Raw genomic sequence first — 12,411 nt, forward strand, 5'->3', positions numbered from 1 at the left:
CTTTCAAGTTATTAAGGTTGATTTGAACTCTAACAAATTGAGGGTTTGCTATCAGAGAATCAGAATTTAAAACCTAGTCTTTCAAATTTTAGAAAACCAAAAAGGTCATTATTAAGACTGTTTAAATTCAGGGCTTGCAAAGACAATGTATACATTCATGTCAAGGGAGAATCATGAACTGCATTCAGTACTGGGCTCTCTCTCAGGAGCAAGAACACAAGTTTTGATGTAAATCCTCCTAATCTTATGTCACTCACCAGCTGGGGGACCCCTAGCGATTTAAGTTCTCTTTCCAAGGCTCAGTTTTTTCATCTGAAGATGTGTTGCTATAAATAAATCTGCAACATTTAGCAGAGGACCTATATATTTTTAATGCTCAATAAATTATTTATCTATTTATTTATCCATCCATATATGCTTAATAGAAAAGTTAATTCCCGGACTGGATGCCTTGACTGTTAGTCAGTATTTCTTCTGAACCTCAACAGGATCAAGTTGACCCCTATGGACTAATGTCAGACTCTGAGTCCTAGGAAGGGGTTAAAAACGGCAGGCACAATGGACTGCCAAAGCATCTGCACCCTATGTAAATCAGCATTTCTCCTCCTTTTCATGAAAACAAGCTAACATATATTTCTGTGACAGGCTGTGGAATAAGGATGACATCTTCAAACATGCCTTTACCAGCATCCTCTTCTACTGAAAGGATCATCCAAGGGAGGGAAACAGCCCTGGAAGGAGAGTGGCCATGGCAGGTCAGCCTCCAGCTCATAGGGGCAGGCCATCAGTGTGGGGCCAGCCTCATCAGTAACACGTGGCTGCTCACAGCAGCTCACTGCTTCCGCAAGTAAGTTCACAGGGCTGTTGTGAGTCTTCTTTGTCCAGTCATCACTGTCACCAATTCAGCGCTTGGGAAAAGTCCAGCTCACCAGTTTCTCCTCTGCTCCATTCAGAATGGATCCCACTCTGTCCTCTGAATGCATTATGCTCTGTCTACACCTCGTTCGTGCACTCCCCTCTCTCTTTTCTCAATATTTATGATGTTCGGTTTGTTATCACTCTACGGTTCCTAGCACATATTTTCCTATATTATCATGACACCAGTGTTATCCTTCTACTATATCATAAATTATTTTAGTGTAAAGACTGTTATACATGTAACAAGTATAATCTCTTCCACATACTCAAGGGAGAAAATTCGGCTGCTTCTGGTAACTTTCTTTTCCCCTGATTAGCCCCTCTATCCTCCCTCTGTCAACACCTACCATGACTTTATAAATAAGAAAAAATGAAGGGTATCACTCTTGGAGATTTTCCTTCAAGAACCCATGTGGGCTGTGTGGTCCAGAGAGGTGTGTAGATGACAGGAGGGACCTGCCACCTGTTTCACCACCCCCCCCCCACTGTATTGAAGACTGGCCCTATACCACCTGACGGGAGTGTGCTGCTTGGGCTTTCAGACCTATAGCTTTTAAGACTCAGCTGTGTCCGTTCACATACATGGACCTACCCAGGCACCCTGTTGCCCCAAGAGATCAAGCACACACCATCTTTCCTCTCTGAGGTTTCTTCTAAACTCTCAAAGACAAAAGCTCTGAATAAAGCCCTGGCCAGTGGCACTGTTCACACTCCCTTTCAGAGAAAACTATGCTTGGTAATATGAGGAGACTCTTGACCATTCTTCCAAGGGTAACACCCAAATGGTTACAAGGTGCCTACACCTTTCTTTATGCGTAGAGGTGTAATGAGAATGACCTAAGGAATTTAAGGTGATTGTCACTCTCTCACTAGAGAAGAAAAAAAGGATTCACTTATATACATTTACAGCCCTCAGAATAACTAGCATCATGCCTTAGGGGAACTTGAGTTCCACTAATTTAAGGCTTTCTAATTTGGGGGGTTCACATAGTCCTCTAATCTTTGCACTTGTTTTGGAGAATGTCACCCATTTTAGTTTATAACTGACCTCTGTTTGAAACACATAAATTAAACATAAATAAACCCAGAATGTCAATTTATCAATACGTAGTGAAGAAGGTAAGATACAGTGATTGAAGTACACCTCTCAGCAGATCCAGTGCAGTCTCTGTGTGACAACAGACCTAACAGGAATCGGCCGCGGAGTATGATAAAGTAGAGATAACTGGTGACCTTCATAAGAGAAACCAGTATCAGTGGTATGATGGGGTTGGGAATGAATTCAAGAGAGAATGGAAGAAAGACTTGGATGGGTTAGATACTACTTTCAAGGAGTTTTTAAAAGAATGGGAGCAGAAAAATTTGACAGTTAAGGGTGGTTGTGGACTCAAAGGAAGGATTTTTTTTAATGTGACAGATATTAGAGCATATTTTATGCCAGTAATGATAATTCAAGAGTTGGGAAAGGTGATGATTTTGGAGAGAAAGGGCTCAATTTGGGGGGTGATATAATTCTGTGTAATTGCACAATGCATTATACTGTTGTGAAGGAAAAAATACAGGATACTTTGAAGACTATATCACAATTACCCAAATAACTTTGAAATTTTTATAAGTGTATTTTTTCTACAGAAATAGTGTATTTTTAAAAATTGTGTCTAAAATAAATCTTAGTACCTGTATGTCCATGAAAAATGATCCCAGTCTTTGTGCAACAGTGTGGGTGGGGACAAAGTTCCCGACAGCATGTCAGGAACCACAGGCCATCTCTCTCTGACACTAACCCGCTGGATGCATCACTCACCTGGGCAAGCCATTTAACTTCTGAGTCTTAGTGTCCTTATCCATAAAGCATTGGTCGAATTGGGCTTATTTCATGATGTTCCCTTTCTGGCGACAGTGCATGAAGGGGCAGAATAGTTCTATTTGATCCACTCAATTAGTTTTTGAGCTCCTTAAGTCATATATTTCTTCATATCTTCCAGAATTCCAGTTTTCAAAGGAATGCTTCAGCCCTAAGATTTCTGTGTCAAATAAAATCTTCCTTTAAAGTATACATAAGTAAAACAGCCTTTCCCATCTCCAGGTCCCTGCAGTGCCCACTTCCTCCCCCGACTCCTACACACCCCAGGCCTGCTTATACCTGAGGCAGTGCAGAATACCTTGAAAATCACTGCTCTTTAAGGTTTTTCACGACACTTAGAAGCTCATGATTCACCAACACGGTAATCCTGCATGAACAAGGAAACCCCCTTAATGAATTCTTCTCCATGTGAATTCCTTCTACATAATTTCTTTCATAGACAATTTCAAGTTTCTATACATTTCTAGTCATTTTTCACTGGGATAATGAGAAAAACAGGGAACTGGGCTTTGGGGAAGAATAGGGAGGTAAAGAGATAATAGGACTAGATAGCATTTTCTTGTAATAGAAGCTTGTGGGAGAGAAAAGCTTCTGTGTGGAGGGAGAGCCTCAAAAATACTAAGGGGGACTGACCAGGCCAGGTCAAAGGGCGGGGAAGGGGAGGCGGGTGGAGGAGGTGGAGAGACTCTAACAGCGTGACGTTTAATTAGATCTGCTTAGCTATTGAATATTGATGGGGACAGTGCATGGGCAGAGGGCAGAGAAATAAACCTGTGTACACGTAAGGGTTTGTGAGGCAGGGAAGACTACACTTTGTGTCAAAGACCACAGTAAGACAAGTAAACAAGAGCCAACAAGTGAGTCATAAAGGAAGAATGGATGGAGTGTCTGATATGGAGGGAAAATGCCTCCTAGCATCCATATTATCCAAAACAAGTCAAAATTAATTTCTACACATTTCATTGAAATTATAGAAAAAAACAGACTGAAGAGTTTTTAACAAAGAATTAAAAGATTGGCAATTCATTATAAAATATCATTTACTATTATTAGTCCAAATAAAGCATGAAAATTCCATTTAGTTGCTGCGCTCTTTTTAATTTTAGAGGATGTAAAATATTTTTAAGGGGCTTCATGCACTCATTTGTCTCATAAATATTTTAAGCTTTGTTATAAGGCCAACAAGTGTAAAGTCTCCCGCCAGAGAGATTTTTCAGAAGCATAATCCCAATAGTTGGGAGAAATTCAATCTCAATCTCTTTTAAAGGATGCAGTTAAATGTCACAAACCTTAGCCTTTAATTTTTTTGCAGAAATAAAGACCCAAATCAATGGATTGCTACCTTTGGTACAACGATAACACCACCTGCAGTGCAACGAAGCCTGGGGAAGATTATTGTTCATGAAAACTACCACAGAGAAACAAATGAAAATGACATTGCTTTGGCTCAGCTTACTACTCGAGTTGAGTTTTCAAATATAGTCCAGAGAGTTTGCCTTCCAGATTCATCTATAAAGTTGCCACCTAAGACAAGTGTATTTGTCACAGGTTTCGGGTCCATTGTAGATGATGGTGAGTAGTTCAACCTAATATACTTAGTACAAATTTGTCTTGAGCTCTAATGAGCTGTCCTAGGTAATCCCTTTTCAAGATATTCGTAAAAATAATGTCGATGCCTCCAATAGGTATGGCCCAGAGCAGAACTGAAAGCTGTGGGTTAAAAAAGTAAAAGGAATCAGGTCCCTTTCTTTGAGTTCACAGTTAATTGGAGCAGTGGTGAGAAAGGGGAGAGGCTAAGAGAGAAGCAAAGAACAGGCTGTTTTAGATGATACAAGAAGGGACAAAATACTATGGGGCTACCAGGGAGTAAATGATTCTAAATTGTACATTTCCCAGATGTAGAAACTCCTATACTTAAGATCACAATCTTAATGATAGCTTTTTAAAAAAGATTTTATTCATTTATTTATTTATTTTAGAGAGAGAGAGAGAGAGTGCGCACACATGCAAGTGGGGGGTGGGGCTGGGGGAGAGGGAGAAGGAGAGGGAGAGAATCTTAGATTCCACACTGAGCGCAGAGCCCAACACAGGGCTCTGCGTCACGACCCTAAGACCATGACCTGAGCTGAAACCAAGAGTCAGAAGCTTAACCAAATGAGCCACCCAGGCACCCCAATGATGGCTTTTTTCTTTTTCTTTTCTCTTTCTTTCTTTCTTTCTTTCTTTCTTTCTTTCTTTTTTTCTCTTTTTTTGTCTAAATGCTTTCTCATTTTAATGAGGATTTCTGATGATTATAAACGTGTTAAGTGTTTTGTGAAAGTTTTGAGAATTTTCATTTGGTTAGTTAATTTAACATATATTTCTTTTCATCTTTCTCACCTCTTGGGTGGCTGAAAGATACCAGTTCTATAAATTGAAGAACAGAACTTAAGATTTCTAAGTATTAGCTCATTCCATTCTAAAGAGAGAATTAATTGAATGTTTTAAAGTGGGAAATAAGAAATGTTTAAGGTTCTATCAAAGATCATCCTGAAGAAAGTAAGAGACAAATGCTAATATATCTTTATCAGGCCTTTTTTTTCTTTTCATTTCTTTTTTTTAAAGATCTTATTTATCTGAGAGAGAGCACAAGCAGGGGTAGGGACAGAGGGAGAGAGAGCAGCAGACTCCCTGCTGAGCAAGGAGCCAGATGCAGAGCTGAATCCCAGGACCCTGAGATCATGACTTGAGCTGAAGGCAGATGCTTAACCAACTGAGCCACCCAGGCGCCCCTGGCTTTTCCTTACTTGACAGAACTCTGTTACATGTAAAATTTCCCAAATGCCCCAGGCATATCCAACTGGACTTTTTGCAATGTTGTTGTAAGGCTCCTTTCGTGTTCTCTGCCCTTATCACTAGATTAGGACTACTCACCACCAGTTTCAATCTGGAGTCCTAAAATACTTCCTTTCCTTCTCCTATCCTCCAGCCTTGCTCCGGAATAGCACCAGATTGCTGGCATATCTTGGGCATTAGTTCTGTTTTCCATGTTAAGTAACGCACTACAGAATAGAATAGAGCAAATGGTGCTGTGCAGCTCACGTACTGATTTCTGCTTGAATATCTTTCAGAAAATAAATATACTTCCCTGAGCATTGATTTCCTTACACAGAAAAGGGTACCAGTTGGTCAAGATGAGTGTGATGAACTCTCTTCTCATGAAAAAAAAGTGTATACACACACACTATTACATATAGTTGTAAGGGTTCTAATAACTTGAAGATTCACAAATATGATGTAATATTGGGGTATGTATGTTTATATTTCCTTGCATTTGGGTATTTATGATACAGATATAAATTAGGCAATAATTAATTATAATTAATGTTAATAAAGTAACTTTTCTTTTGTGGTTTTTTCCTAGGAATATACAACATATGTGTTTTCCATGTGTTAGATACAGTTGTATTGAAAGAACACATTATTTGTTTGTATGTGTATGTTTGTGTAATAGGACCCACACAAAATAAGCTTCGGCAAGCCAGGGTGGAAACCATAAGCACTGATGTGTGTAATAGGAAGGATGTATATGATGGCCTGATAACTTCAGGAATGCTGTGTGCTGGATTCATGGAAGGAAAAGTAGATGCATGTAAGGTAAGTCCAAAGTCAAGGTCAAAACTTTGAAAGGAAAATTTCCATTAGCTATTTCTAAATTTGGCATATATTTCCCCCGGGAAAGAAAAAAAAATCATCTAATTCACCAAGAATTCAGTTTATTTAATAATCATAATATTAAAAATTCTTGTATTGAGTGTTTACTGTACACCAAGCCAAGTGCTAAGCAAGTTTTACATGTTATATCATGTAATACACTGAAATTGAAGAGGTACTATTATTATGCCTATTTTACGAATTAGGAGATTAAAGTCTATTGCTCCCTATTTCTGGTTCAAACAATTACGTTTCTGTTCTTTTATTTTTTTAAACAAAATTGGAAACAAAAGACAGAGAAACCTGCCTTCTGAAGACCATTCTCTTCAGCTTTGGCATCATCTCTCATGCATCTTGTTTTCATCCCCTGGCCTCCACGTCTCTCTTTGTCCCTCTCACTCTTCAGTGACCTTGACATCTGAAACAGGTTTCCTCTCCATCTCAAGCCTGCAGAACTAACACTGACTCATTGAAATGCTGGACTCTTTGTTCCTCGACCTCCGAACCCCCAGTGATCTTCACTTCTCAGTCATCATTTCTAGGGCCACATCTTGAGCCTTGTCACCAAAAATTGTTCTGTCTCTAAAAATACTAATTTCCCAAATCTTCCTGTTTAACAACTATCTTCAATTGTTCCTGCCTGCATTTCAAGCTATCCCTGCTCCCTAGGCCACACTCTCTATGTTACACCCCAACCTACCAGTCCTCACCCCCAAACATACACGGCCACGCATGTGTAGATTGTGTCCTTTCTTTGTTTTATTTTGCCCTTTAGCTTTTATCACCATCCAGTATAGAATGTGTTTTATTTAGATGGTTTATTGTCTGTCTCTCCCACTAAACTAGAATATAAACTTCATGAAGGCACAGATTTTGGGGGGTCTATTTGATTTACTACTGTATTACCAACACCTAACACAGTGCCTGGCACAAGTATTTGTTGGCTGAATAAAATATCACTTTTCTTCAACTTCATAAGGACCTACAGACTATTGCTTCTCTGCTTTATCACATTCCGTTAATCCTTTTTTCCACTGTCAACTTGTCCAACTTAGATTTCACTATTAATCATTTTCTGAACACTTTTGCTAATATCCCAAGTTCTCTTGTTGATCTCTCTTCAGTGTTTCCATCTGACAAAGTCCCAAAGCTGGAAGAACTCAATTATCTAACCTCTCTCTCTCTCTCAATTATCTAATCTCTCTCTGCCTGCACCTATGAATTCTCCTGGAAAAAATACAACAGAGCACATTGGTTCCACTATAGTTTCTAGATAACAAAAGCGACAGTCCTACTACTCTTGTTTGTTTTTTCCAAATCCACCTTTCTCTGAATTTTCCCAACATTTTCCACTTTCCTTAACTTCTGTGTTTTTTATACCTTTTTGTTCTCAACTGATGATTTTGTTTTCCAGTTTTCAAAGAAAAACAGAAGTCATAAGTAGAGAATTTCCTCATCTTCCCGCTATCAAGCATGCAGACCTACCTTCATCTGAATCCATTTCATCCACCTTCAGCTTAGGTCACAGCAGAAAAGTCTCCTCTAAGGCCGATCCTTTCTCTGCTCAGGTTCTTCTTGGCCTTTGGGGGAAGTTTACAGTAGCATTATTTCCTCTCTTTTCATAGTTAACATTTATTTTGTAACTAGATCGTTTTCTATTCATCTCTCTCAAGTTGGGGGGGGGGGAACCCAACTCTTTGTTGACCCATAATGCCTCCAGCTAGCACCACATCTTATCTCTTTACTATGAAATATTTGGGGAAATGTCCATTCCCATTGTCTCAATTTTCTCACCTCCCTTCGAACCATTTCAATATGGTTCCTGCCCTATCACTTCATCAAAATAGCTCTTCCTGAGGTTTCCACTGATGCCCCCAATGACCTCCAATAAATATATTTTTGTACTATTCTTTTTTTTCTTTTTCTTTTTTCTTTTTTCTTTTTCCCACTTCTTAGCACCATTTAATAATGCTTACCACTCCCTCTCTTGTCTTCCTTGGCTTGTAATGATTTTCATCTTACATCTCTGCTTCTTCCCTCTTTCCTTCCTTTTCAGGTTCATTCTCTTAATCCTAGCCATTAAATGTTGATCCGTTCTGCGACTGCCCCTCTTTTTACCCTATACTTTCTCCCTCAAAGATCTGATTTTCTTCCTTAGCTTCAAATGCAATCCTTTGGCAGATGATTCATGAATTCATACTTTTAGTCCTATCCTCCCCTTTGATCTCCAGACTTACATATTTAACTCCTACTTGACAACTCCCCTTGGATGATTCAAAGACATCTCAAATTCAAAATGTTACACCTGATTCTGCCCTTCTGCCCTCCCCACCTGATCCTCTTTCTTTGTCTCTATGAACAGCATCTCCTTTCATTCTGTTTCTTTCCCCACCCCTTACCCAATTAATTACCTAATCCCATAGATTTTTACCTCCGTAAATATCTCTGTCATCTCTTGCTTCCCTTTCCCCACTTTTTCCTTACCGACCCCCACCCCCCCCACCCCAGTCTGGAGGAATTAGTCATCTTGCTAGTTCCCTTACATTCACCCTTATGCTCCTTTACTGCATTAGTCAAATGAAAGCCAGGATGATTTCTAACAAGATGCTAACCTGATCATGTCAAACTCCTTAAAACACTTCAATGGCTTACCTTCAGTCTTAAGATAGAAAATGTAACTTCTAAGAAAGACCCACAGGGTTCCTCAAGGGCTAGTTCCCCTGACCTCTCCAGCCTCATCACACACCATTTGCCCCTTTCCTGTCTTCTCTTCGGTGTTCTTTTTTTTTTTTTTTCCAAACTTTTGCATATGCCAGGTTCCTACATGCCACAGAGCATTTGCAGGGCCATTCCTTCTGCCTAGAACATGGTATATCCCCACCTGCCTTTTCATGGCTAAATCCTTTAGATATCAGCTCAATTACATCTCATCAGGAAAAACTTTCCTGACCTTCCTAACCTGTCACATTCCCCTCTGTATGTTTCTATAGCACTTACCATAGTTGTCACTTTGCATTTATTCATGGGCTTATTTAATATTGATTTTATAACCTAAACTTCAAGTTTATGAGCACAGGGACCATTCACTTCCAGTCATCATTGAATTCTGAATGCCCATCAAAATGTCTGGGACACATAGTTGGAACTCAATAAGTAGTTGATAAAGGAATAAATGAATGAGGAGGAAGAGGCAGAGAGAAGTTAAGTATCTTACCCTAAGTCACACAGCTAATAATTAATAGAGCTAGTCCTGAAACTTAGCACTTCACCTACCACACCACACTTTCAACCTCTACATCTATATCTGTTTATTTACTTCACTGTCTGTGTTCCGAAACAGATTTAAGGGGGTTTATATAAAAGTGAGCAAGCAAGCTTAAATTAGAATTAGATGCATGAAAGACAAGGAAACAAGAATCGATCTATAATATAGAGTCTAGCTAACAATATTCAGAGATCATCAAAACTTTCCCCCTATGCTTGCAAACACTACCTTTGTATTTAATATTTTATATACATACTAAACCATGCACGAAGTGTCTAATCAAACTAACAAAAAAAAATCCAAGGATGTTGAACCAGAAATAATGTAACCATTCCATGTGAATGAGGTTTAGCCTTTCTAGAAAACAAGGCACTTTAATGTTTAGGACAAAATTTTAACTCAATTCAAAGAAGCATTATATAATCTATCTCTAGTCTGGCTGCCTATTCCATGTACCAATTTTCTTTTTTTTTTTTTCCTGTGGAAGGGAGATGATTGCAATGAACTTTCTCTTAAATTAAATTAGAGTTAATAATTTTAAATATATTTTTGTTTTTTTCTCAAGGGCGATTCTGGAGGACCACTGGTTTATGATAATCATGACATCTGGTACTTAGTTGGTATAGTCAGTTGGGGACAATCATGTGCTCTTCCCAAAAAACCTGGGGTCTACACCAGAGTGACTCAGTATCGAGAATGGATTGCCTCAAAGACTGGTATCTAGTGTGAATTGTCCATGAACTATATCCATGGCACACGAAGCTGAAATGCCTGCATGTTGTATGTTATTTATAGTCATGTGGTTTGGATCAGTGCTTTTTCTGGATGTCAAGAAATCCTCTGACTCAGACCAATCTAATATCACAAGGTATCTTTGCATACAAGTAACTGAACTCTTTCTTTACCCTGAGGGAGGAAGACACAGCAAATGGTAATAACACCAACTCCTCATTCACAAGAGAAACTTATTAATAAGATGAGTATTTATAAATGGCTTCCCCCAATGGAAGACAAGGAACATCATTTTTTACAGGATATGAGGAGCTGCTAGGGCTGCCGAAAGCTTTCTGTGTTATAACCTGGAGCACCTGTAACTCTTGATGCAAAAATATCATTCCCTGAGAATTCAGAGCCTCAGCATTCTAGGACTGATGGCTGCACATTCAATGGCTAGAATGGAGAAGCGTGGATTTACAATATAACTTGAACTCCCACCTGGGTTTGTAAGTAATAATACAAAGGACTATCATTAACAAGAAGAGGTGCCATTTAAAACATGTTTGAGTGTATCTGAACTTACTGTTAATATTGTTATACACACAAGAACTAGCTTCAGGATGCATAGTATTGAAGCATATTGTATAAGAAGCATTTCTGATTTATTCTTTAACAGCATCTTGCCGCCTATATATCTATTGAAGTTAAGCCGGAAAGAAGAAAAAAGAAGAATCTTGGGAGCATTTTACCATGTTTACAAGGAAGATAAAAAGAACTGATGGGACATAGGCTAGCAGAGCTGCTTTCAAAAGATTAATAGCAGGGAAAACACTCCTCAGATCTTTGGTAGAATGAGCTATCCAATTATTTATCTAGAAATATCTACATCAGCAGATGGTAGCTGCTGCTTTTGTAAGTCTTCAGCTCTCTGACAGGTCAGCTATCTATCAGGTTGGGAGAATTGATTTGTATAAGCACTTGGAACAGTACCTCACATACGTTAAGCACTGTGTGGATGTTTCCTGTATGCGGAGGAAAGGAATGCTTCCGTGAGCTTTAAGATAAATTAACTTAATGTGTCAAAGGAGTCAATGACTTTGGGGCTTAAATACAGTCCAGAGTCTAGTGGTGAGTGCATAGGCTTTGGAACCAGGCTGCCCAAGCTTAAATGTTGGCTCTGCCACATGTGAACTGTGTGTCCTTGCACAGGTTTCTTAACATCTCTGTGCATTAGTACTTTCATCTCCACAATAGAAATAAAAATAGTACCTACCTCATAAGGTTGTTATGAGGATTAAATGCATTAATAAAAGTAAAGCACTTGGAACAGTGTCTGCACACAGTATCTCAATATGGACTAGCTACTATGAATTATTATGAATGTGCCTTGGACTCAATAAAACAATATACTTTTAAAAAATTATTCCTTCTTTAAATTCATGTAATTGATTTCAGAATGCTTAAATTACCCTGTAAAAAAAAAAAAAAAAAACAACCCTAAGTGATCTACTAGATTTTCAAAATCAGTTTTTATATCTCAATCTTTTGGGACTGTGTCTGCTCGGAGACACAGCTTGCAGGTGCACGGTCCTCTGTCACCAGGGCTGTGACTTCAGAGATGTAGCAGCATGCATCTTCAGGGCGCCGATGTGAGACCTCAAGTGCTAGGTTTGTTCTGATTTATCAGAGAAAGATCTAGCCTTTCTGTTTCTTTAATGACAAAGTTTTGTTACTTTATATGTACATGGGTTTAGCTGTAATATATGTAAACAAGATAAATATAACTTAAAATTTTTCCCAGTTATTTTTTACATCTTAATATTAAGATATAATGAATACAAAATGCATCCATGTACACATTCCTTTTAAAAAGAAAATGTCACCAAATTTCTGAGTTGGTGACTACTAATAACTAAATATCAATAGAAAAAGTAGAGTAAAAACTTAAATGTTT

The 12,411-nt window shown here is 38.6% G+C and overlaps 1 protein-coding gene across 1 annotated transcript in view; it reads left to right on the forward strand.

Moving 5' to 3' along the window:
* LOC103679190 (transmembrane serine protease 11F) overlaps positions 1 to 11,943 on the forward strand; it is a 66,684-nt gene extending 54,741 nt beyond the window's left edge. Inside the window, exons 8-11 of the mRNA XM_040624903.1 lie at positions 646 to 847; positions 4,095 to 4,354; positions 6,276 to 6,418; positions 10,306 to 11,943. Of these exons, the coding sequence (XP_040480837.1) occupies positions 646 to 847; positions 4,095 to 4,354; positions 6,276 to 6,418; positions 10,306 to 10,464 (764 nt within the window). The 3' untranslated portion in view covers positions 10,465 to 11,943. The remainder of the gene's footprint in view (positions 1 to 645; positions 848 to 4,094; positions 4,355 to 6,275; positions 6,419 to 10,305) is intronic.
* Positions 11,944 to 12,411: the final 468 nt, after the last annotated feature.

Source organism: Ursus maritimus, unplaced genomic scaffold, assembly GCF_017311325.1.
Source record: "Ursus maritimus isolate PB19 unplaced genomic scaffold, ASM1731132v1 scaffold_8, whole genome shotgun sequence".
NCBI lineage: Eukaryota > Metazoa > Chordata > Mammalia > Carnivora > Ursidae > Ursus > Ursus maritimus.